The sequence below is a fragment of the Ambystoma mexicanum genome, chromosome 9, assembly GCF_040938575.1.
Source record: "Ambystoma mexicanum isolate Mex_15411 chromosome 9, UKY_AmexF1_1, whole genome shotgun sequence".
Taxonomy (NCBI): Eukaryota; Metazoa; Chordata; class Amphibia; order Caudata; family Ambystomatidae; genus Ambystoma; species Ambystoma mexicanum.
The window spans coordinates 799,673,738-799,700,583 of record NC_090931.1 but is presented as its reverse complement, the minus strand read 5'-3'; the positions used below and the strand labels follow the sequence as shown (position 1 = coordinate 799,700,583).

Sequence of the window (26,846 nt, the reverse complement as noted above, 5' to 3'; positions counted from 1 at the left end):
ACACCTTCACGAGATTCTACTGCGTCGATCGGGATTCCAGGGAGGAGTCCAGGGTCGGCCAAGCAGTGCTGCGCAACCTGTTCGCTTAGGTGAGCCTGGTGAGGAGGTAAGAGATGCTTAATGTTGAGTTTTTGTATTGCTTAATGTTGAGCCTTTTGCCACCTCCCGTGGTTGTGCATGTGTGTACTGCTATGTATTCTTATATTCATGAGCATGTGAATCCATGCCAGACCCCATGCTGGAGAAGGAACAAGTTACTTACCTGTAACTGTTGTTCTCCAGCATGGGTCTGGCATGGATTTACATGCGAACCCTCCCGCCTACCCCTCTGCGGCTCTTCACTTGGTCATACTGCCACTTCACGTGCTACCAAATCTGAAGATGGCTGCCAGAGGCGGGGCTTAGGGAGATGGCAGTCATTGGCTGTGGTCAGTATGACGCAGAGATCAGTGATTGGTTACTACTACGAAAGACAGATCAGAAACGAAACTGATACTGATTTTTCTTTACCGAGGATTCCCAGCCTGATGACGGGGAATATTCATGAGCATGTGAATCCATGCCAGACCCATGCTGGAGAACAACAGTTACAGGTAAGTAACTTGTTCCTTATTCGACCTACTTCCTTGTGCCAAGAAAAGATCTAGAACTGTGCCCTGTGAACAAATATGTCAAGCCACAAACGTTTTGCATGACCACGCTTCAAAAAAGGGGGGACTACATGGTGACATTGAATATGAAAGATAGCTCAATGTGTTGAGCGCTTGGTGCTGAGATCTGAGCGTGATCTGCAGGTCGCAAGTTCGAATCCCGGCAAGGCCAACTCAGCCGTTAATTCTTCCGAGGTCGATAAATGAGTACAAATTTTTTTTGGGTGATATTATATGTAAATATGTTCTCTGCAAAGCGCTTTGGATTAAGGCGCTATATAAATAACACATCATTATTATACTTTATGCTCCCTGCGCACATCAATATATCTGCGATTCAAAATAACGAGAGTACACTACCAGTTCAAGGTACCTCAGCCCCAAGAGTATTCATAAAGGTGCTCGCAGTAGTGGCAGCACACCTGCGTATTCAATCCCTGTATACCCTTATCTGGACGACTGGCTAATCGGTGGGGACTCTCTTCAAATCTGCAGACAAAACACACAAAAGACAATAGACCTTCTTTTCAATTTGGGTTTCTCATCAACGAAACAAATCCAGTCTAGTTCCCAGCCAAATAAAATAATTTCTGGGAGCAATTTTAGACACAATAGAGGAGCTGTATTTCCCATCAAACGAAAGTACAAAACATGCTGTTGCAAGTACCTCACTACAATGCTGGTCGCCAGATAACTGTATGCAAATCAATGTGCTTACTTGGGATGATGGCCTCATGCATTCACTTGGTTCCACACGTGCGATGCAGGAGTGGTTAGCGAAACAATGGTTTCAGGCAAGCGATCAGTGGGACGATCTAGTTGTTTCACTAACCCTGGTACAGGCTCTTCGGTGGTGGTCCAGGGACAACCTGCTAAAAGGAAAAGCCTTTCGAGTTCCACCAGCACCAGCAATGCTAGTTATAGACGGCTCACTTGCTGGATGGGGGCTCACTTCCTCCACCACACAGCCCACAGCAAGAGGACACACATTACAGCCCAAAAATACATTAACTTCCAAGAACTTCTGGCAGTTCTCAAGGCTCTTCAAGCTTTTCAGCAACATCTTCCAAATCAAACCGGGCAAGTCCTCACAGACCGCACCACTGCCATGTTCTACATAAACAAGCAGGGAGAAACACTCAGTCTGTTCAAACTATCCCCGAAAATATGGAAGTGGGCACTCGAACGTTACATGTTCCTAAACTCTCAACACGTTCCAGGGGAACTCCATGCTCTGGCAGACTCTCTAAGCAGATGCCCTCTAGCAGAAGAACACGAGTGGCAGCTCAACAAAGATATCCTAGACTAGATATCCCAATGGGGGTCATCCCCCATTAGATTTGTTCGCCACAGGCCTAAACGCGCAATGCTCAGACTTTGCGTCCAGGTTTCCCCAACCAGGGTCCAATGGCAACACCCTGTGGATGAACTGCTCAGGGAAATTTGCTTACGCTTTTCCTCCAACGCCACTCCTCAGCAGGATTGTGCACAAGATGCACCAGTAACTAGTGACTCTAATTCTGGTTGCTCCTATGTGGCCTAGACAACCTTGCGTTCCACATCTGCTCAAACTGGCAATGTGCGATTAATCAAGCTAGCGTGCCCCTACAACATGCCAACACATCACAAGGGAGCATCCCTCCACCCTACTCCTCAATCTATGAACTTAGTAGTTCGGCTCCTGAAGTCCTAGACTTTGGCCACTCAAATCTACCACAAAGGTGTATGGATATCCTAAAGGAGGCACAGAAACCCAACACCAGGCACTGCTATTTCTTTTTTTTAAATTTGTTTATATTGGATTTGAATACAAGAAAGTCACAAATGCATTGTACAACAAGGCGAGAAAAATAATAATTTGTTCGCAGAACATTGTCAAGAATGTTATACTTAGGAATCAGTTTTCAACATGTACCACTTGTGCTTTCGAGTCTCGGTCTCTACTTCGTTTTACTTCTTGTGAGGGTTGCATTGTGTAATGTTTGTTTGATTGTGTTCTGAGTTTATATCTTAGGGGACCTCCTTGAAGGGGGACATCTCCTTCCATGTCTTCATCTTGGGTAGGATCGCTTATCTATTAGTGTCAGGCCACCATGTGGTCTGCTCATTTGGTCGTTGACCAACACAATCCTCGGACACATCATTCCTGATTACTGTGTCGGTCATGGCATGTATTTATTGAGAAACTCCATCCACAGGATATCACACTGTGTGGATTTCCCGTGTAAGGAAGATGTTATCTTTTCCATGATCCATATATTGGATGCTACATTGACCCACTCTTTCTCAGTCGGGATTGCAGGAGATTTCCACTTTGTGGCTACTAGGGCCCATGCAGCTAGTAAAAGTTGTGTTACCAGGCCTTTGACCCTCCTCCACTCGTCTTCAATTTTTTCAAAACCGAACAAGATGAAAAGGGGTTCTGCAGCTCTCTGGATCCCATCCAAATGCCCAATCCACCCCAGCACCTCATCCCAGTATACTTTGATTTGAGGGCAACCCCACCACATGTGGCAGTAATCTGCTACACTTCCACATTCCCTCTAACATAATGGGCTAAATGATTGATACATTTTGGAGAGCATGTGAGGGTCGTATTGCCACTGATGTAATAATTTAATGGCATGTAGTTTATATTGACATGAGAGGGAATTTCTGGGAGCTGCCTGGCACATCTTCCCCCACATTTCAGGATCAATGCCTTCTCCTATGTCTCTTTCCCATTTCGCTCTGAGAGATTCCGTGGTTCCCTTTTCTGGCCTCTATCAGTGTTTTGTACAGGGCCGATATTAGTCCCTTCATTTCTGTCATGGAGTTCAATAGAGTTTCAAAGGGGGTAAGTTCCCATCTCAGTTTGTCTTTCCACTCGGTTCTCATCAGGACACCCTGCAGGAAGTGGAATGCGTACAGTACCCCTATTCCCAAGGCCTCCTCTAGATCCTTGAGCGTGATATAGGAATCTTTTTTTCAGGAGCTGTCCTACACTCTCTAATCCTGCCTCATAACATGATTGGAATCTTTCCAGATTGGGGATGTGATTGTTTATGCCTGGGGACCACAAGTGGCTCAATGGTGATGGCCATGTGGTAATGTTCCGCATCTCTGTGCCTTCCTTCCATATTTCCCATATGGTGTCTAGTATCGGGTGTGCTTTTGAACTGACCTCCTGGGTACTGTTCTCCTTGCTGCCCACAGCCATTCAGAGACAGTAGCTGGGGAGAGGTAATAGTTATCCATGGCTATCCATTGGGGTTCTTTTTGATTGTGGAGGTGGGAGATGAGTACTCTTAGTTGTGTCGCTGCGTAATATTTTTGGATGACCGGGAAACCCACCCCTCCCTTTTCTTTGGGTCGTCTAAGAGTATTGTAGGCTATTCTAGCTTTCTTCCCTTGCCATAAAAACCTTAAGATTGCTTTTTTAACTTCAAAGAAGTGGTGTTTGGGCATCTTGATGGGGGGGCATTTGGAAGGGGTACAAGAACCGTGGGGGACAGGTCATTTTTACCGCATTGAGGCGTCCTAGCCAGGACATGGTCAATTTGTCCCACCGAGCGAGGTCAGCGTGGAAATTTCGAAGGAGAGTCGGGAAGTTGGCTTCGTACAGGTCTTCTAGTTTTTTCGTGAGCTGTATTCCTAGATATTTCAGGTTATTATGTTCAATCATGAGGCCTAATGAGGAGTATCTATCATCATTTGTTTCTGCGGACCCCCATACGGGGAAAAGAATTGACTTAGCTTTATTGACCTTGAACCCTGACATGTGGCCATATTCTTCTAGGAGGCTCAACACTCTGGGGATGGACGAATTCGGGTTTGTCTCATGAAGGAGCATATCGTCGGCATATAGTGCCACTTTGTACTGAGTCTGTCCCATTCGCATTCCCTCTACCTGGATGTCCTCTCTCATTTTCTGGGCTAATGGTTCCAATGAGAGAGCGAAGAGGATGGCTGAGAGAGGGCATCCTTGTCGGGTGCCTCGTTTTAGCTCAAACCATCTTGAATATTCCCTGTTTACAAATACAGAGGCCTTGGGTGCCGTGTAAACCGCTTGAATCCCTCTTCTAAATTCCGGGCCTATACCGACTGCGCAAAACAGCTGCCAAGAAGTCCCATTCAACTCTGTCGAAGGCCTTTTCAGCGTCTATAGAAAGCAGAGTTGGTTCATTATCCATGTCTTGGGAGGCTGTAATCAGATGGAGCATAGCGCATAGTGTCTGCTCCCCGTCTCCCGATTATGAATCCTACCTGATCAGAGTGGATGAGGTGGGGCATAAGTGTCTACAGTCTGGCAGCTAGTACCCTTCTATAGAGTTTCGCATCCACATTCAGTAGAGATATAGGGCGGTACGACCCACATAGCTTGGGGTCTCTGCCTTCTTTGGGAATTACTGTTATGAGCGCTCTGACGAAAGAGTCTGGGGCCTTTCCTGATTCAAGGATCTCATTGAATAGCCCGACCAGGAATGGTGTGAGGTGAGTAGCGAAGGTTTTATAGAAGCCGGCTGTGTATCCGTCTTCTCCTGGGGATTTACCTAATGTCAGCCTTTTAATTGCATCCTGTATTTCTTCCTCTGTTATGGGAGATTCTAAATGTCGCAAGTCAGTGTCTCCGACCTTGGGGATATTTATATCTGCTAGATAATTCTCCATCGTGCTCGGGTCTGGGTTTGCCTCTGGGCTTGTATAGCGTTTCATAAAAATCGGCGAAAGCTTCGTGGATGGTGGGTTTGTCTGTTATCTGGTCTGGTCTTACATCGGATATCTCTGTCACCCTGCGCTACGCTCGTTGTGCCCTGAGTCTAGCGGCCAACAATGCATCGGCTTTATCCGCTTTTTCATAAAATTTTTGTTTAAGGAGGTGCAGCTTGCGCACTATCTGGTTGTGTTCCAGTAGTCGGAGTTCCTCTCTATTCTTTTTCGCTTCCCAAATCTTGTCGGGGTCTATTGTGTTACCCCCCTGGCTTCAAAGTTTAGGCTGGGTATTTCCCCTCTAAGTCGATTTTCGATCAAAGATCTCTTTTCGTTTGTGCCCCTTCTTGTATGTGGACTTCTCTCCAGGTAGCTTTGGCCGCTTCCCATACCCCCTGTTTAGAGACCTCACCGATGTTATTGGTTTTAAAATATTTAGTGATCCGTTTCCATTTCAGTATTAAAGACTGAATCCCTCCATAGGTCCTCATTGCATCTCCATTTTCCTCCTCTGACTGGTCGGTGTTCCCATTGTGTATCAGCTTTGACCATGTCATGATCCGACCATGTGATTGGGGAGATCTGTGTATGTGTCGTGATGTAATATAGTTCATGTGAAAAGTAAATATAATCAATTCGGGTGAAGGTGTTGTCTGGGGCTGAGTGGAAGGTGTAGCCTCTTACATCAGGGTCATCATCCTCCATACATCATCCATCTCATATAATTGCATCATCTTTGCGAGTTCATTACGCTCGCTTCTTATCATGTCATCAGGGGGTGGGTTGCCAGGTTTTCGATCTAGGTCGTTATCTGCCCATAGGTTGAAATCCCTGTACCAGGATAAGCGTTATTTTAGGGATGCTTTTGGAGAGGAATCTAACCTGGCCTGCATTAGGAGAGTAGATCGTGGCTATTGTAACCTTAACGCCCCCAATGGTTCCAACTACTAGCAGAGCCCGACCCTCTGAATCAGACCAAGTTCTGGTAGCTTGGAAGTCTATGCCTTTCTTAATGAGGATTCCCACTCCCCCCTTAGCCCAGAGCCCCAGAATTCCATGCAAGAGCGTTTCCCCAGGACTGGTCTCTCATCTCCCTTCATGTATTTGGTCTCCTGTAAGAGGGGGACATCGATTTTAGCTCTACGAAATTCCCTCTGTACAAGTGATCTCTTGGTTGGAGAGTTGAGGCCTTTCACATTCAGTGTCCCCACCCTCAGGCGGTCCCGTTTGCCTGACTCAGCGAAGATCATGCTTATGCAACATCAAAGTATACAACATTTAAAATTGCTGCCGCCTGTACGCTATCTCTTCAGTACATTTCAATACATTACCCCATCTTTAATCATAGTAAGTTTTGTCTTGGTATTATTCCCAGCCTTGCCATGTGCCCATTTCTCCCCCCCCTCATTTGTCGGCGTCCGGTCGAGTCCAGTTTAAAGCACTGACCCAACTGCGAACCACCAACAGGAACAGTTACCTCACGATCCCATGCGAAATTAACACCGTAATAACATTAAGCCCCCACTTGCTCCTCCCGTTCTAGCTACGCATCTCAGTGAAAGCCGTGGATCGCCATGCAGATCCGTGAGCCTTTGGTGTTCATATAACGAATCTAGATCTAGTACGTTGCATTTGTTCAGGTTTACCTAACCCCTTTGCGGGTAAGTTGCTTCTTAGATATTGTCTCAGTCCTTTCTCATGCGGTCCCTCTGGGCCCGTTTCGCCATCAGACTCATTGTTAATCTACGGGCCGTTGATTGAACTTTGTGACGTTGCAACATGTTTCTTTAATATGCAGCAAGGCTCCTGCGGTCTAGTTGGTCCCTTCTGGGGAGGTATTTCCCCAGCGATATTTTCTCGATCCCTTCACCCGTCTCCGGCTTGGACCCTGCATACGCCATTCTCTGTTCTCGTTTGGAGGATCTGCTCGATCATTTTTTGGTTCATTCAGGCCGACCAGCTCAGATATGCATGCTTTGATCTCCTTCTTGTTTCTCAGTTTAACCTTTGTGCCTCCATGTTCAAAGGAGAGGGAGAAGGGGTATCCCCATCTGTAACGAGTGTCACGTTCCTATAACCATTTTGTGAGGGGTCCACACATTCTCCTGAGGGCTAGCGTCAGGGAGGAAAGATCCTGGTAAATCGTTATTTGTGCTCCTCCCAGAGTAATTGCGCTTGCACTCCTTACCTTTTCCAGCACCCTGGCTTTGTCCTGGTAACTGTGAAACCGGGTGAGGACCAACCTCGGGCCTCCAGGGGGGCCCCCAGCTCTGTGAATGCCCTCCGTTCTGGTTTCATCAATGGCGTCATCAGCAACTAGTAATTTAATGATGTTGTGGAGCGTTTCCTTAAGGTCGCCTTCCGTCTCCCCGTCCTCTTCCGGAATTCCAAAAATACGTAGTTTGTTCCGCCTTTCGTGGTTTTCAAAGTCGTCCATTTTGAGCTTGAATTCTTCTTCCGTCTGCTCCAGGTCGGATATTCGGTGTCCAGCTGCGTTTCCAGAGTGTCTATCGAGGCCTGGTTATTCTCCACTCCTTCTAATCTGTCTTCAATATTGTCCAAGCGTTGTGTTAACTTGTCGATTTTGCCACCTATGCTGGCCCCCATGCTCTTCATTTCGCTCAGTAGGGCAGCAATGTCGCTCTTTGTGGCTGCAGTTTCCATATTTGTGGGCATTGTGGTTGCCATAGTGGATTCGGTGGTGCCGTGGGGTGTCGGGGGGTAAGCAAAAAAGGCCAATTTCTGTTGTGCGTTCATGACACAACACTTCTGTTTGGAGTTGCCTGGGAGGATTCACGTGATACTGGGAGGGAGAATGGGTTATCCAAGTGGTTGAGTGGGGGTAGTTCTGTTCCCAATAATCGCTACATACAGCCTTTATTGAGTCTCTGGAATATCTGATGTGTATCTTCCAGGCGCCTGGTGGTTGGTGTTGCAGTGAATTAGGCAATGGATTTCCCACTTTCTGTTCGATGCCTGGTGGGTGGACGCTTTTGGGTTCTATGTTGCTTCCACTTGCTTGTTTTTGCACTGCCGCGTGGACTGGGTCAGTGAACCACAGGTCTAATCTCAGTTATCGCTGACCCCTGTGTGCTTTCAAAAAGTGGGGGTTTGCATTTGTTGGTTCAAACCTAAGGTGTAGCGGCCCTTCTCCCTGGGTTTGCAGTTTTGTTACTCTATTTTCGGCACACTATCCGGCCATTGCACTTTTTTCTTCCCCTCCCCCCCCTCTTTGGTACTGTGCTTATTAGTGGGGGAGCCGTGCCCAGATCCCTAAGGGGAGCGTGGGTCGTGGTTGCCCGTACTGGAGCACTGGGGTATTGTGGTCTCACTGTATAGTGCAGCGATTTGGAGAGGCTGGGTTTCCTCCCTGGTCTGCTCTCGCCTGGGCCCACTGCTTGGGGTAGCCCTCTTGGCTGCTGGATATGCCACTGGGCTTATGGGGTCCTGAGAGGGGCCATTGGCGTGTGCTGCCTCCTGATCTGGCTTGGATGAAATATACTTTTTCTCAGTCATCATGCAGGCAGTTTTTATTTGTTGGACGCAAGCTGTGACTCTTGCCCTTTAAACCTCCCTGTGGGTCTAGTGGGGACTCTGCTTCTTCCTTTCAGTAGGCCCGCTGTGCAGCACCGGCACCAGGTGCGTTGGTCAAGGTGCGGTGCAAAGGGCGGGGCGGCGCACTGAGCCGAGGTCCGCTGCGGGCGGATCTCTGCCGTGTATGCGTCGCAGACTGCCTCACCTTCACTGGAGCCGGCGGTGTCGGATGGGGCCCCTCAATTTCGTCCCGTTCTGCTTGCCATGCGTTTTCAGGGCACTGCGCTCCACTGTAAGAGCCGACGTTGCCGAGTCTGGGAGGGGGATGGGGCTCGCGTGTCGTGGCTGCAGGCGCAGTGGGGAATATCTATCTTCTCTGTGAATTCGGTGCCGATTTTCTTCCGGATTTCTTCCTCCTGGGGGTGGGGAGATTCACCTCTGACCTTGTTTAGTATGGTTTTCAGCCTACGGGGGGGTCAAGCGGTGGGGGCTTTTACCGCATTACGGGACCCGAGGCGCGGAGCTCCCTGGAAAGAGGCGAGCATCCGTGCGCCCCCTGGAGGCCAACGGCACTGCTATTTCAACAAGTGGAAGATATTTGTAATATGGTGCAGGTCACAAACCGTAAACCCAACCGAATGTCCCCCAGATAACATTCTACATTACATGCTTTACCTACTAGACTCTGGCCTAGTATTCAACTCCATTCAAGTACACCTGGTTGCTCTTTCAGCTAACCCCACTTCACAAAACAAGGTGTCCTGATGGAAAATTTACATCATTAAATAATTCATGGAAGGGGTGAAGAGGCTATACCCTCCCATCTCTAACCCTCCACCGGGTTGGGATCTTAATGTCATGCTCTCCAAGCTCATGGGTCCATCCTTGGAGCCTGTGCACAAGGCCAGCCTAAAACATTTGACTTGCAAAACTGCATTCCTAGTAGCCATCACCTCTATGACGAGTCAGTGAGCTACAGGCTTTGTTTGTGCAAGGCCCTTGCTTTATAATCCACAAAGACAATGTTGTCCACCGAACACATCCTAGGTTCTAAGTTGATTTTGAAATTCCATGTTCATCCATAGAACTTAATGTACGGAGAGCGGTCTTGTACTATGTGAACAAAACTAAACCCCTAAGGAAAACAGACCAGCTCTTTGGTTCCATTGCACCTGGGAGAGAGGGCGATCATATATCAAACACCATCTCCAAATGTATAGTCCAGTGCATACAGCTCTGCTATTCCCTATCCAAAAGAGTTTGACCTTTCACTCCCAAGGCTCACTCTACCAGAGGTACCGGAGCTACCTTAGCCTTAATTGCAAATGTCCCTCTAGACGCCATTTGAAAAGCTGCTACATGGAGTTCCATTTATACTTTCACACAGCATTATTGCATTGATACTCACTCTAACGCTGATTCACAGGTGTGACAAGCTATTGTAAAACATCTATTTGCTGCTGTACCTTTTCACATCCCACATCCTTCTCCAGATACTGCTCGCTAATCTATGCACAGAATGTGATCTAAGCAGATCCACAAGCCTCAGAAGGGATGCATTACTCACCGTAATAGTATTTCTGATGCTTGTATCTGCTTAGATTCACATGCGCCCACCCTTTCTCCCCTACTGGAGTCGAAGGTGCATAGATGTTTTCTGGTTTATCACTGTTTCTGCTTCATCACAACCAAACTCGCGCTACACTTCATGCAACTTCATGTCGGAAACAATCTGAGGGATCCCGACTTGTGAAGGACCATGCGTACAGTGCACGTCACACTAGGGATAGTATTACTGGCACACTAGGGATAGTATTACTGTCAAGGTCTCTTTTCGAGTTACGAAAACAAATCTTGTAATACTCTGCAACTATCACTAGATGTCTGCCTGTGGATAGCAGATACAAGCATCAGAAATAAAATTACGGTGAGTAATGTATCATATATATGCCTATTCTTCCCTATACTAATTGTTCTCTACGTGCTTGTTCTATGTGATTGCTTGCTTAAGCAGAGTAAGACTTGTATATATTTTGCTCAGATACGTTCATTGTTTTTTTTACTGCTTGGTATTCTATTCAAATATGTGAAACTAATATGTGAAAGTTTGAAAGATCCAATGCTGGAGAAGTCTTTGTTACTTACATGTAACTGATTTTCTCCAGCATCGGTATCTTTCATAGATTCACATGTGCCCGCCCTCCTCCCCTGGGGAGTGCCTGCTCTGTATCCAATCGGTCATCACCTATCAGCCCTCACGGTTCAAAATCTGAAAATGGATGCCTGGGTTGGAGCTTAAGCCCTGCCACCTCATTGGTTAAGGCCTGTATGGACCGAAGAAGGTGGAGCGACTACACAAGTGAATAGCTACACATGCCCTGTGGGTCTTGCTGTGTAGCATTTTCCTATGGGAAAAGTTTATTTTAATTTGTTTTATTACTGAGGATTCCTAGTTTGACGATAGGGAATATTCAAGCATGTGAATCTATGAAAGATACAAATGCTGAAGAAATACAGTTACAGGTAAGTAACAAAGACTTCAGGGAGGAACAGAGCCGACCACAAAAGAAAATGTCTAAATGTGAAGGCTGATAGCATGGGTTCCAAGTAGAATAGTGGGATTTCAGCCTCTCCTTTTTCAGATGACCATTCACTCGCTAAACTGAGCCAGCGTCCTCCATCCCTGCTTCCTTAGACATGACGGCGCATTTTGGGAGACGTTCTGGATTTGTTAATTATCAAAAAGCTGTGCTAATGCCCTTAGGTGAGGTATATGCTGCAAGTTTCTCGTCTTTATTCCCTTCCATTTGAGATTCAATGCGAGAATTAAAGTACCTGGGTGTCCCCTTGACCTAGTCCTTGCTGCCCTTGTTTGAAGATTTTCTTTCCAACGTTATGGTAGTGGATTAAGGCAGAACCTGCACAGGGCTTTCTGGTCTTTTTCGTCAATGGGTAAATTAACCACACTCAAATGAATATGCTTCCCATATTGATTTTTCTTTTCCAGGTGCTACTAGTAAAGATCCCGGACTCCTCCAAAGAAAGGATGCTTCTACACTTTCTCAGCAGGAGGAAAAAGTCTGAATGTCATTTCCAACTTCTCCCGAATGATGAAGGGTAACCATCTGCACAGTTCAGATACTGGGCAGTGGGTTTACCTAGAGAACATGTCCTTGCACCTGTAAAAGCGGGAGCAGTGACTTTGGGTCTCTACAGGCAGACTTTCTAGGATAGTAAGAAACCACATAGTGCTGACAGTCCTATGGAATTTGTGGAGAAAACGAAAAATCACGGGGTCCATTTCGATATGGCTTTCAGTCGTGTTTGGGTCCCTTCGATTTGCAGTGGCATCACAGATGTACATTGTCATCAGAAATGGTGCGAAGCTGGGTTGGAGAGGGTGGTTCAGCTGTGGAGAAATGGAAGGTTAATTTCCTTCCCACCAGCTGGAAAAAGAATGTATTGGTCTTCAGATGCCGACAAAAGGGAGTTTTATCATAGACGTTAATGGGTGAATAGATATAAGAGCTGTTTAACACCTTTTGAGAAAATTACAGATGGACAAAGGGGTTCTAAAGTCCTGATAATGTGTCTGTATAAAATGGTGATTCAGGCAGAAAACCGGGGGCAACCTAAAGTTGGAACACAATGGGGACGAGATGGAAGTAAGGTGTTCTCTGGTGACTTTTGGCACTTGCTGTGCACGCAAGCTTATGGATCATCTTGTTCTTTTAAATATAAGGTGCATGGAATTAAACCTCTCCAAAAGTGGCAATATCCTCTGAAAATCCCATCGAAGATGTTTTACAGTGTTAGTCCCATATGTTAGAGACCATACAAGGGACTGGGACATTTTGGCATGTGTGGTGGGAAATTTCTATAGTATAGAACGTCTGGAAGGAGGTCTGTTCTTGGATCATGGAACTGGATGGAATACAGACTGTCTTGGAACCCTTCTTGATACTGTTTGTGCTTCCTGGCAGGGGATGAGGATCTACCGATTAGTCGCGCATGCCTCGCATCCTTATTTATTGCATCCATGACTTCCCTAGCAATGGTGTCGAAGAGACCACACCCCTAACCCCTACAAAAAAGAGCATCTTTTAAAGGTCTGGGTGATTTCTGATTTCTGACTTCTTAATGAAATATGAAACAATGTTGCCCCTATTACATGTAGGAGTTAAGCCGGGAAAAAATACTATTAGCAAGAATGAACAAAATGGATTTAGATCGTTTTAAATGATTTTGACCTAGAAGAATTCCATTCATCAAATATACTGTTAGGCCTTTTGTATATGAATGTCTTGGAATGGGCGGAGTACGTTTTTTTGTTATATTTTCTATTTAATGCTTTTATGGTAATGTATTTGTGGGTATGGTTTCTGAAATGTTATGGTTTTATAAGCCTATGAAGTGCTCACCCATTAATGCTTGTAAGAAAATGTTTTTCTCAACCAATGCCTGCATTTTATTTTTGATGGCAAATTCACTTTATGACCAACATTTTTCTAAAGTGTAATCTTTATACATTGTATAGGCATTCAACAGAAGTTGGTCATCATTCCCTCTCTGCATTCATCATGCCCGGTTTTGCCAAACTAACATGGCATTCAGATATTTCCCGATTGGGTCCATGCTCCCACCCCCATTTATCGAAAGCAAGGGTTTTCTAAGGAAGCACTTATACAAGTCCCTGTGGCAGATATGACTGCACTGGAGCAGCAGTACAGTAAAAATGTTCTGCAGCTTTTCTGGTAGTGTGTACCCCATTTCTCCAAACCCAAATGAACTTTATTAATGATTTTGTGCAAAATGAACAATGCAGAGAAATTCAGGGTTTATGAAATCAATAGAAAAATAAAAAGAATCTGCTGTACTGTTGTACCAGGTGACCTCCGGTGAAGTAACGCAATTGTACTGGGCCCAAACAGCTGTGAAGCACGGTTCAGACAGCCCTGTGGAACTGAATGAAGTGAGCTGTCAACGGCGCCCACTGCGGCTGAACATTTTATACATAATTCGTCAAATTACCATAAAAACATTTTAGTTACATTTTTAAGGCAGGTCACAGGTGCTTATTGATGGAGTCTAAGTCAGTCCCCTATATCCAAAAATATGTTAAATGACCCTGATTGGGCAGAACGTTTCTTTGGCAAAGAAATCACAATACACCCCTCGTGACATCACAACCTTCCCACACCGCCCCTCAATTACGTGATTGTGCTGATCAGTGAAAAATACTTGTTTGCCTTTGGTTGGCAATGCCCAATATCCAAAATGGAAAGGGGCGTGACATTCACACCGAGTCTGACCAATAATGTGCCCTCTGGACCATGAGGACACTGTACAATGTTGCACACCAGGGACACCAAAGCCGCTCCCTGCCCTGCACCCAATAACACCTAGCCCAATGCTCTGGCCCCCCAGCTCCCTTTCACGCCCTGCTGGCAAGTTTAGTCTAAAACAAAATATACTGCACTGTGGCTGGAGTTTAATTAACTGTATTTAATTTCTATTTCTCTGCCTATTCTCCTTGTGCACCCCTGTGCCTAGCTCATTGGCCTAAAAAAGATCTCTTAGAGTGACTTCACTGTGGCTGCGTTCTCCTGGGAAACTTCAAACATGCAGCATTTCAGCCCACTGTTTCTGCTGAATGCTCAAACACTGAGACCGGCATGGTATCAAGAAAGACACAGACTCCTAAGCATTTGTTTAAAAACATTTACTAAGGTTCCTGGGGTGGAGGAATGCCTAACTGGCCCTAACTCTAAAAGGATGGTTCCCTTAACTGATGTTTCTAATGGCTGTTGTCTAATAGTTCAAAATAAAAGTTTGTCTGTGTCTAAACCTATGCTTGCCCTCGCGTTGTACAAAAATGTTAGGGAGTCTTTTGAAAAGGAAAAATAGTGGGTCAACAAAACTAGCAAAACCAAAGTTGATTTCAGGTGGTCTTCTCACCAGGTGCAATTTGGTCAATGTCACAAAGATTAATTTACTCACCAAGGCTGTTCGCAAGGTCTTCTCCACGGGGCCCTAACAGTGCATTCATACACCTTCAATGCCCTTGAGTTCCTTGGGTTTCCCTTCCCCAAGCTTTAACTTTATCATAGGCCTCTCAGGGCACCCTTCCAGCTTTCAACACAAAACACAGTCTGTTTCTTCAATAGACCTCTCGGGGTTCCCTTCCCCAAGCTCAGTCATTTTCCAGCTTTCAAAACAGTCAGGATGTTCCTTTTTCTTATGAACAATCTTTCCTGCATATCATCCTCTAATGGGGTAGAGTCAGAGGCTATTGAAAACGCAAGGCTCTTTGCGTTTCCTCAACGCGACCACTTTGACACTTTGCCTCTCTCTTGATTCTTTACTTTCACTTCCTTTTGCACTTTTTTATCGTCAGGTGGTTCCTGCACCATTTTTCCACATTCCTTCCTATTTTCCGTGCACACTTGTACCATCTTTTATTCTTTATCTTGGTGGTGCCACTTGCACACTGCTTTTGTGCACTTTTGCACTGTTTTTTTTTTTCTTTTTGGGTCACTCGCACCCCTTTTTATCCTTCTGCGCCTTTTCCACAGCCTTCTGGCCCTCTTTGTGTTGCTGTCGCCCTCTTTTATACTGTCCTTTCTCTTCTGTGCCTCTTGCACCTCCACAGCCTTCTGGCCCTCTTTGATTCATCTTGTTTCATTGTCCAGTACACACACGCGTTTTACACTGTTACTTGCATCTTTAAAGACTTACCGTCTGCTTCAAATCAAACGCTCATTCAAACGCAGTCCTTTCTCTTATACCTTACCTTGTATCTGTATCGCGCTCTTCACAGTCCGGCTCTGTAAGGCTTTCAGACTCACCAGGCTGACTTTGGCCCCGCCGCTTCACACTGGCTCTTAGTTCCGAGGTCAGGGTCTCACCACCTGCCCCACGACATTCCTGAGCTTTCTCACCAGCCCAGGGGAACAAGCATTCACATACACAGGCTCTGCGGGGCATCAGCATGCTTCTCTGTCCCATACACGGACCCTTATTGGCTCCCTCGAAATGCGGCTCCCTCGCCACGTACCTGCCCTTTTTCACGGCAGTTAATCAGTGTCTCTGTGTCCCGGTCTCTGGCCTCTGCTCCTGGGCAACTCTGGCGTCTCGGTTCTCCTCCCAAGTTGCTCTCCTACTTGCTCATACACTTGTCAGACCACACCTTGTATAGTAAAAAGATAGTCATGTGGGGTCGGGTATGAATGGTTAATATTGAATGCCTGACCCTGCCTGACTATTGGTTCTTTCTATGGCAGGTTTCCCTTGCTTTCCCCGTGTTATTCCTATGAGTAATCTTTACTGATCTTAGTTGCCTCATCCTCGACTCAGTGTTTGGTGGAAATGGGGAGGGACCGAACTTGACATTGGTATGCTAGGTTATTACAAGGTGATTGGTAAAGAATAGTGGAAGACCCCTTGGCCCTACTTAAATAAGAGACACATCCCTTTGTTTTAGATTATTCCTATGTCATCACCCCAGATATGTGAGGACAGGCCTATATGACCCTTCCTATGATCTGAACGGGGAAAGGATAAAGAAATGTTGGAATTAGGGTTCTGTTTTTGTCTCACATTGCTTCCTCCCTTTCCTGGGGTTGCTCTGGGATAATCTGTGTCTCTTTCTGGGGTTGGGGATAATGGGGCCTCCATAACCCGCAAAGGGTTCTGGGATTTCTTTACCCATTGTCCCATTGGAATACTGCGTCTCCCTTAAGGTATTATCGTGAGAACAACCCCGGTCTCCCCTACCCAGGTGATCCTACCTAGCTTGTCCACCCCCAGGATTGGGATCGAAAAGCGATGACCTTCCCCAGGCCACCTGAGTAGAGGATTGTCAGGGCTTATATAGGAGAATACCCCATAGGTTTCTAACAGTACATACTGCTTGTCACACAAGGCCTGCAACTCTTTTCTTACGAGTGGTCTGCGAGAAATGCTTTCTTAATGTGGGCCTACAAACAAAATGGCTTCTCTACTGTTCACATATTGCTCAAAAGCCCCCCATCATATGACCTCTTGCACTCACCCCCGGTGCCCATCTATACAACTAGCCTGTATTGCTCCCAAAGCACGCACCCCTCATTGCATTCCACCATGTGACTTCTCGCACTGCTCCTGCTTCTATCACCTTAAGCAAGCAGCGCTGCGTTCAATGATGTCCCTACCCCCTGATATCCCTACCCATGTCACCCTTGATGTCACCACGTTACTTTCGCAACTGGTACGTGCGCCCCTCGGCAGCTTTGAACCTGGACCTTTACAACATTATCTATAAAAACATGTCTATGAACTTTTGGAGTGCAAATCTGAAGGCTTAAAAGCTCAGTCCAAATTTTTTCTGTAATACAATTTCCATCTGAGGGCAAAATCCTTTAACTTTCGCTACTTCGCGACACTCACTTTAAATATTAGAAAGTTTCCATCAATACTATAAAGTGTGTGTTTTGAGGTAGTGTGAGCGCATACCAAGAATATTTGTTTTTAGTGTAATTTCCAAAAGTCCTGTTGTATCATCAGGAACTTTGAAAATGCCTTGGATTTGAAAAAAAACAGCTTTGGCTTTTCTCTTCACCTGAATAGGACACACTAACTTCTAAGTCAGTCTGTTCTAACCTTTATTCTACTGAGCTCCAAGTGTAAGTTAGGCTCTTCCCCCATAAGTATGAAAAGATGCCATTTAACCCCATTCTTGTTTGTTCTGTATTTGGGCAGAAATGTTGATTTGTAAGAGATCAAGGATTTTGTTGCCATTAACAGTTTAGAGGGATCAATGTTTCTCCAGCATTGGATCTTTCATGGATTCACATGCTTAGAATATTCCCCGTCGACAGACTGGGAACCCTTGCTAAGCTTGTAAAGCAGTTTCCCATAGGAAAATGTTCGACACTTTTGTATCCTATCTATGTCGTTTTGGGCCGCGCACGTACCCCCCACTAGGACGTAGTGGCATAAATGGCCCACCCCTGCGGCTCCCTTCAGATTTCAACCGTCTCCAAAGTGGGAACACCTCGTGTATTTTCTACTTGGTTAGGTTGTGCTGTTGGGGTTTTTCTCCTAATGTCGGGAAAAGCACTGTTCCGCCCGTGCGCTACGTGCGGACTTAAGAAGGTGTACGAGGGGGACGGACATATGGACTGCATTTACTGTCTGCACCCTCATCACTCGGCTGACAAGTGCGACATATGTAAGGGCTTCGCCCAGAAGACTCTTAAGGATCGGAGTCGCAGGTGGGCTCCACACGCTGACAAGTGCGACATATGTAAGGGCTTCGCCCAGAAGACTCTTAAGGATCGGAGTCGCAGGTGGGCTCCACACGCAGCGCGGCCTCGGTGTCAAAGTCTTCAGGGGCCCCGCTCATCGTCGTCGGAACCCCCGGTAAAGAAATCGCGACCGGTGGACAAGGAATCGTCGGTAGGCCATTCCAGGGACTCTTCGAAGAAGGCCTCTTCGTCCTCATCTTCAGCGAGGAAAGACAAAGAAAAATCTAAATCCTCCTTGGGCGATCGTCATAGATCGACCTTGAGTCGAGAGACTGAAAAACGCAGGTCGAGTTCAGAAAAGGCGCGAGCAACGCATAAGCCTGCACGACCACCACCGTCGTTGACGGTTGGGCAGTCGACTACTTCTCTGCCGCTGACGCAGTTGACTTCAACCGTTCCTGGATCGCAGGCGACGCCGGCGTCGACGACGGGGCCAGCTATTGCTTCGTCGACGGATATCCTGCAAGAGCCCTGGCGTCCACAAGTCTGCGACCCAATTTTGCCAGACACACTTTTACAGCGAGAGGCCTTGTCGGTGTCCTCGGGAGACGAGGGTGAGAGGATAGCTGCCCCTACAGACCTGGGGTTACAAGTTACCACACCTCTCTCCGGGTGCATTCCGGGTTCTGCCCCCCTGCTCAATCCGCAATCAATTTTATCATTGGAGGTCTTGTCCACGCTGCAAACGCTGCTGAGGACACTGGATGACAGACTGCCTCGAACAACTCCGGCCAGGTCGGTCGTCGACGACCCGGGCCCGTCTCGCCGCCCACCACCTTCAACCCCCGCGGCAGGGCCTCCAGAAGCAAATCTCTCACCCCCACGCCACGAGGAAGTGGAACTGTTGGATTCGGAATCAGGCAGCAGAGCATCGTCGGTGGTCTCCCTCCTCCCTCCCCCCCCCCCCCCCCCAGGGATCTGACCTGGGAGTCCGATGCAGAATTGGAAACCCAGAGAAGCCCGGCTCAGCCGTCTCCCCCAGACGATATTGGGTCATTTCACAACATGATGGCCAGGGCTTGCACGGAATTTGTTGCTGGCCCAAGAAGAAGAAAAGGGGGACTGTTTTCTTTTCGACCACATGGGGAAAAAGGAGAAGGTCAGTGTTTTCAGTGCCCATCCTGGATCATGTGTGGAAGGTCTTCAAACCATGCGTCACCCTTTCTCAGAACCAGCGATGAAGGGTCGCCTAGAGAAAAAATTCAAAGCCCCGGACTCTACTCCCAAGTGCCTTTCCTCACAACCAACACCTGACTCTGTGGTATCGGCGGCGGCGGCGAGAAATGCAAGGGCTCAACGCAAGTGTACGACCCCCCCCGGAAAGTGATACTAGACGACATGATGCTTTCGGCAAAAAAGTCCTGTCGGTAGGTGCTACCACAGTGAAGGCGGCCAATTCTCTCGCCATAGTTGCTAGATACGACAGAGAGATGTGGCATCGGTTGGCGCCTATACTGGAACACCTTCCGGATGAACATCGAAAAGCAGCTATGTTGCTGGTCAGGGTAGGTGAGGAAGCTTCGGATCATGCCATAAACATCGCAGTAGACCTTGCGGAGTCGGGTTTTAAGCAGGTGAACAACAGCGTCGTTCTCCGACGGCAAGCATGGCTAAAATGCACCAACTTCCGACACGAGGTGCAGTACAAGGTACTGGATATGCCTTTTGAAGGAGACCTCCTCTTCGGCGAGAAGGTCGATGAAGCCCTGAAGGGCATGAAGGAGGACTCGGACATGGCGCGTTCCTTGGGGGCCCTCCAGAGTGGTCGGAGTTTCCGGTCTTTTTGTCCCTTCAGAGGAGCATCGGGGAATTCCAGATTTTCAGCATCGAGGGACCGACTCTTCGGTAGGTCAGCATATTCCTCTCAGGGATACAGGCGAGCTTCGCAAGCGGCTAAACGTCGCCGGGACTACCAGGCCCCCAGGAAGAGAGCAGGTTACTCGTCGTCGACGAGGGATAAACAGAAGAAGGACCAGCAATGACGGGTATCGGAACGTTCTGGGGGGCAGAGTATCATGTTACATCAACGAATGGGAGCTAATAACAACAGATCAATGGGTGTTGGACACAGTAAGATACGGACATTCCCTGCAATTCAAGAGCAACCCTCTGCATATTCCACCGGCGTGTGTAGCTCAATCCCATCTGAGCGTGTTGCTGCAGGAAGTAGCACTTATGCTACAAAAAGGGGCTATAGAACTGGTCCCGTCGTCACAAAGGGGTCAAGGGGTTTATTCCCGATACTTTGTGGTGAAAAAGCCAAATGGAAAGTGGCGCCCCATCCTAGACCTGCGCGAGCTAAACAAGTCGTTGAGGAACATAAAGTTCAAGATGCTCACGCTCCAGGAGATGATCAGGTCAGTTCAAGAAGGGGATTTTCTGGCGTCTCTGGACCTGCAGGACGCGTACTTCCACATACCGATGTGTCGGCGACACAAGTAGTACCTAAGGTTTGTGGTAGGGCGGACTCACTACCAGTTCACAGTTCTTCCCTTTGGACTGAAATCTTCCCCAGAACGTTCACAAAATGCTTGGCTCCGGTGGCAGCCTGGCTGAGAAGGCAAGGCCACCATCTATACCCGTATCTCGATGACTAGTTGGTGAGGGGGTCCTCCCCGTCGTCGACGCACAGGAGTCTACAGGACACCATGAGCCTCTTGCAACGGTTGGGGTTTGCGATAAACTTCGAAAAATCCTCGTTAAAGCCATCAAGAAGCTTGGTCTTTCTGGGTGCACAGTTCGAGACCCAGTTGGGGTTAGTCAGACCCTCCCTCGACAGGATCACCAGGCTCAGTCGATTGGCAAGTCAGTTGAAAATCAATTCCAGATTGTCGGTGAGAAAATATACATCAATCCTGGGAGCTATGGCGTCCTGCATTCCTCTGGTGCCCAACTGCTGCATTTTCATGAGGCCAGAGTAACAGTTTTTGGCGGACCGTTGGACGCAAGCTCAGGGCCTCTGGTCAGACAGGCTGACCGTCGACGACGACGAGCTCCTATTAACTCTTCGGTGGTGGAAGAGAGTTCAGAATATTTCCAAAGGAGTACCCCTACAGGAGCCAGAGTTCCGGTTCACCGTGGTGACGGACGCATCCCTAACTGGCTGGGGAGCGCACATGGGCACTCTGCAGACGCAAGGCCGTTGGTCTCAGAAGGAATCTCTCCTGCACATCAACGTTCTGGAATTGAGAGCGGTCCGCTGGGCCCTGAGGGCGTTCCTGCCTCACATCAGGGGATCCACAGTGAGAGTTTTGACGGACAACACCACGGCAATGTTTTACTTAAGGAAGCAAGGCGGCACGCGATCCAGAACCCTCTCCATCGAGGCTCAGAAGGTGTGCTACTGGGCTCTAAAACACGATATATCCTTCGTAGCTCATCACCTTCCAGCAGTAAGGAACGAGCAGGCGGACTCGATCAGCAGAAATATGGACCAGATTCACGAGTGGGAAATAGACACCGAGCAATTGTAGAAGGTCTTCGAGAAATGGGGGCGGCCTCCGCTGGATCTCTTTGCCACGAAGACGAACAAGAAGTGCGAGATGTACTCCAGCAGGTGGCCACAGGAAGATTCGGTAGGAGAAGCGTTTTCCTTCCCGTGGACGGGCAAGTTCCTCTACGCCTTTCCTCCGTTTCCTCTGATATGGAGGACTCTGCAGTGGATACGCAGGTACAGCTGCCGAGTCATCCTGATAACACTGTGTTGGCCGAGGCAACCATGGTTTTCCGACCTGCTTCACCTGTCAGCGGATCACCCGATGGCGTTCACGAAGGTGCCCAACCTCTTGTCCCGGGACGAAGGAACGGTGTGGCATCAAAACCCGAGCAGTCTCAACCTCACAGCGTGGCTCCTGACTTTTCAGAATTTGGTGTCTTGAACATTCCCTCGGACTGTCGGAAGATATTACAGGCTGCGCGAGCCCCGTCCACCAACAAGTCCTACAGGTGTAAATGGAGGAGAATCTGTACGTGGTGTCACGGACAGGCAGGAGTAGAACCTCTGAGGGTTACTCCGGAACAACTTCTTCCGTATCTACTACATTTGGCGAAGAGTGGTTTGTCCTTTTCATCACTAAAGGTTCACCTGGCGGCCATCTCTAGGTTCACAAGAGGGAGGAAATCAACGCCCTTGTTTAGCGACAGGTTAGTGAAACACTTCATGAGAGGTTTATTCCGGACGTTTCCCCCGGTTAAGCGTTTTCCACCGACGTGGAGCCTTAACATGGTACTTGCAGGGTTAATGAAACCATCCTTTGAGCCAATGGCCACGTCGTCAATGAAGTTTTTATCATGGAAAGTGGCTTTTCTAATAGCCATAAGATCGGCTAGACGGATCTCAGAGTTGCAAGCATTGGTCATAGACCCTCCATATCTCAGGTTTTTCAAAGACAAAGTGATCTTGTCAATAAGTCCTCGTTTCATCCCGAAAGTTCCTACAACTTATCATAAACATTCATCCATTGTCCTGCCCACCTTCTTCGCGACTCCCTCATCAGCTGCGGAAAAGGTCTTGCATACCCTGGATGTCAAGAGAGCTCTAAAATTTTACCTTCACCGAACTCAACAACTTCGATCTACGCAGCAACTCTTCGTTGCATATGGGCCTTCGGCAAAGGGGAAGGCAATTTTAAAACAAGGACTGGCCCGATAGGTCTCGTCGACGATTGCCTTCTGCCACTCAAAAGCGGGAAAACCGCTACAAGGACGTCCGAGAGCTCACTCGACCAGGGCGACTTCGTCGTTGACGGCGTTGTGGGCGGGGGTTCCACTGACAGACATTTGCAGGGCGGCAGCATGGTCAGTGCCCCATACATTCACCCACCACTACTGCCTCGAACGACAGCATGCGGACGAGATACAAATGGGACGAGCAGTCTTGCGACATCTTTTTCAGTAAGGTAAGCCCTTTTCTTCGAGAAGGGTCTATGCTGGTTTGGATATGTATTTGTATATGCATATATATATATATATATATGTACGAATATACGCATAGAGGTAAACACATGTGTTTTATGTATGCTTTTATGGCTTATATGAATATTACTCGGTGCAGTACTGTGGCATGTTGTTAATTTCGAATCTTATGTGATCATGATTCGCCTTTTGCAGGATGGGGTGGGTGCTGGATTGCATTCACACCTCCTCCATTCTTTCAAGTTCACTGCTGTGCATTCTATTCTAAGCATGTTAATCCATGAAAGATCCAATGCTGGAGAAAGGAATAGTTTCTTACCTGTAACTCCATTTCTCCAGCATTGGTATCTTTCATGGATTCACATGCGCCCTCCGGCCTCCCCAAAATGCAATCATCTTGTAGTTCTTGTTTCACCCCGTTCCACTTTGGAGGGGTCAAAATCTGAAGGGAGCCGCGGGGGCGGGGCATTTATACCACTATGTCCTAGTGGGGCGTGCGTGGCCCAAAACGACGTAGATAGGACACAAAAGTGTCGAACGTTTTCCTATGGGAAACGGCTTTATAAGCTTACCGAGGGTTCCCAGTCTGTCGACGGGGAATATTCTAAGCATGTGAATCCATGAAAGATACCAATGCTGGAGAAATGGAGTTACAGGTAAGAAACTATTCCCTTATGCTGTGTTGGCGCCACAGTTTATCTTTGAGCTGGAAGCCCTTATATCAACCCTTCCACCCTGGACAGTTTTGCACTGAGTGCCGCTGAATGTGTGCTAGCGAGGCACTGAGCAATATTGTGGCTTGGATGCTGTGCATGATTGGGCCCTTTTTGTATGATGCTTCCCTAATGTAGCATATATCTCTAGTATTGTGCAGATGAGCACAGAGGACTGGATGTTGCCCACCAATTAAAATGCATGCTATTTTTTTTTTAATCTGGTTGGTTCCCAAAGTGATGTGATGAATACAGACTAGTGAAGAGGACTTATGGATGCCTGAGAGGTAGGAGTGATTAGCGAGAACAAAGTATACACATTAAGAAGCGTGAATGAGGACGTTTATCAACATTTCTATGTGGGGAGGGATAATGGATGTTTTAAGTCCTCAATACAACTTATTTCCAGTTAGTTGTACTTTCCCTTCACCCTCATCATTGATTTGTTAGATTTGTAAATGCTGAGGTCATTGATATGCTAACGAGTTATACTTTTTGAGTACACTTCCTCATCCTCTCGCAGGTTCTTTGCAGTTCCTTTAGTGATATTCCAACCAACCGCAGGACTTGCTCTTAGCTGTGACAAATATTAAACCATGTAAGAAGATGAGCTGCACATAGTGTTTGTGTAACTATCATCTTCTTAAGAGTGTTTATTTTTAAAATGTATTGTTGGGGAAATATTTAATCCAGTAATCCTCTAAACAATTCTCTGACTGATACCAAATAATAAGTGTCAATATCGTGTTGATCCCATTAGTTGCATCAAAACGACCTTCCTGTGAAGGACTCTACAATTTCTTTTATGACCGTCCATAATTTTTGCATACATTAGGATTCGGTGCGGTGTAGTAAGGTTACTATGACACTAATTATGCCCACTGAGAGGACTTTTTACAGACTGTGGTATTTAATCCTTCAGTAGTTTGGATAACTGCTAAGGGAAATCTTTTGAAAATCATCTTGCTTTTCCATTTAAAAAAATAATTATTATTTGCATAAGAAAGTAATTACTCAACTTTCAAAAATTTTGAAAGCTGCACAGGCAACATCAAGCTGGAACCTTAAGATGCTGCTTTTGCATAAAGAGTTGTTTTAGTTTGTTTGAGAGATTGTAGAAATCAATTACCTGTCAGTGCAATGCATAGCTGAAAAATGTCACTTTTACTATAATGTTCTTAATTTACATTTTAGTCAAATATTTATTTTCTAGTGGAAGGAACAACTAAGCGTGCAAAGGTTGCCTGCAATGCCTACATGGTCCCAGAGGGTCATCGGATGGTGGTAATGAGCCAAATCTACCGACAAACCCTGGCAAAGAGCTCAGAGACCCTTGTGGGAGCTCATGTGAAGATTCACAGATGCAATGAATCCTTCATATACCTTCTTTCTCCATTAAGGTTAGCTCTCTTTCTTTCCCAGCCCGTTTCTTTTGCAGTTTGCACATGCTTTAAAGGTAGGAACTCTAACAGTACTCTTCTTCTTGTACCATATAGGTTAGTAGTTACTAAGGCAATGTGCAGGTTCCCCCCCTTGCAATTGTGAACATCACATTGGAAATCCAGAGCTGGATATCTATTTTCTCAGACAGATTGTTTCCACTTAAGATTTGTATACTACTTTCAAATTGTCATTGGACACCCACTACTCACAATTTGATTTAAAGCATCATAATTTTTTTGTATACCCTCCTATTGTTTTTGAGGGACCGGGAAAAGAATGGAAGCGTACCTGACTCCAAAATCTGCTTTTGGCGATCTCTAATGCTCTTCATTAAACCACTTGTTCAACTCCTTCATTAACAATATGTTCCCGTTTAGAAGCTAATTGTTCTATTTTGCTTATTTCCATGATACATTACTTTTTATGAAATGTACAATGTGCTGCTAGTTTGGCCGCTGCTACTTTGATGTTAATTTGTAAATAATTGATGTTCTTGCTTTACTTTGAGTAATTTGCTAGACATTAACCGATAAGCCAAAGTAGTCTTGTGTGTACATGAATTCATGATAGGTTTTAGGCGGAAACTGCATTTTTATTTTCAAGTAGACTCCCTGATCGCGTGTAGAAGGGTTAACTGAATGGGGACAGTTCTTTAAAAGTAATAGGTAAGAATAAGGATAACAGTGGTTCAAAGAACAGTAGATATGTCTATGTTCTATAGTTGCAGTTAATGCCCAAAAAAGACCTGTACATAAATTACTTGTCTGTTCTGGGAAATATTTTTGACAGCTATTCATAAGTACATTTATTGCTATCCATTAACACACACAAGTAAGGCTTCAGCTATACCTGTGAGAAATTGTAATCGGTGAGCAACGAGCAGCATACATTAATGTTGGCTGTGCTAATTCTGTTGGATCTTACATTGGGATGCAAACTGGAGTTGCAAAATCTGTGTGTGGCAGAACATGATGTGTTTAGGCTGAAGGGATAATTTATCATGGATGACTGATCCGAGTGTGTGGTTGGAGAGCAAGAGTGAACGCAATTGTTTACGGGGCTCAAACCCTTTTTCTCCTAGTAATCTGTACGATCAGGCACTAAAATGACCATCACTTGAAGTAATTTTTGCAATTGCTGCCTTTGCATTGAAGCGGCCACTCCTGTGCCAGTGTCATGTTTCACTATTGTCTCTACCTGAAATATTTTACTGTTAAAAGTTGCATAAAGCTTACACAGCGTTTTTGTGTGGTGTGGCAGATGTTGTCACTATTCTCCTCCTGATACATTTATGTAAAGCTTCATACCAGATTTATCTGGCTTCTAAAAGCTGTAATAAAAGCGTTATTGCCCGATTAATGGTACTCCAGTTGTCGACATTGCAAGGGTGATGTGCTGAGAAGGCCCTGCCGGGATTCAAGCTCAAGAAATGCAGACTGGCCCCGTATGAGGGATCCACCCATGACTCATCTAGAGCTACACAAACCGGTATCTGCTTGATCCATTGGAACCTGTTATGAATGAATATCTTTACAAATTCAGACATGAGCTGGTTCTGTCTGCCCATAAACATTGAACTTGCAGGGATGGTGATGAAACCTTGGTTGGTCAGGGAA

At 46.5% G+C, this 26,846-nt stretch overlaps 1 protein-coding gene across 3 annotated transcripts in view; it reads left to right on the top strand.

Annotated features, from left to right (window-relative positions):
- Positions 1-26,846, top strand: part of TBCCD1 (TBCC domain containing 1) — a 522,773-nt gene that overhangs the window by 203,623 nt on the left and 292,304 nt on the right. For all 3 annotated transcript variants that reach the window (XM_069615765.1, XM_069615764.1, XM_069615763.1), the window contains exon 5: positions 25,001-25,187. In XM_069615765.1, coding sequence (XP_069471866.1) covers positions 25,001-25,187 — 187 coding nt within the window. The remainder of the gene's footprint in view (positions 1-25,000; positions 25,188-26,846) is intronic.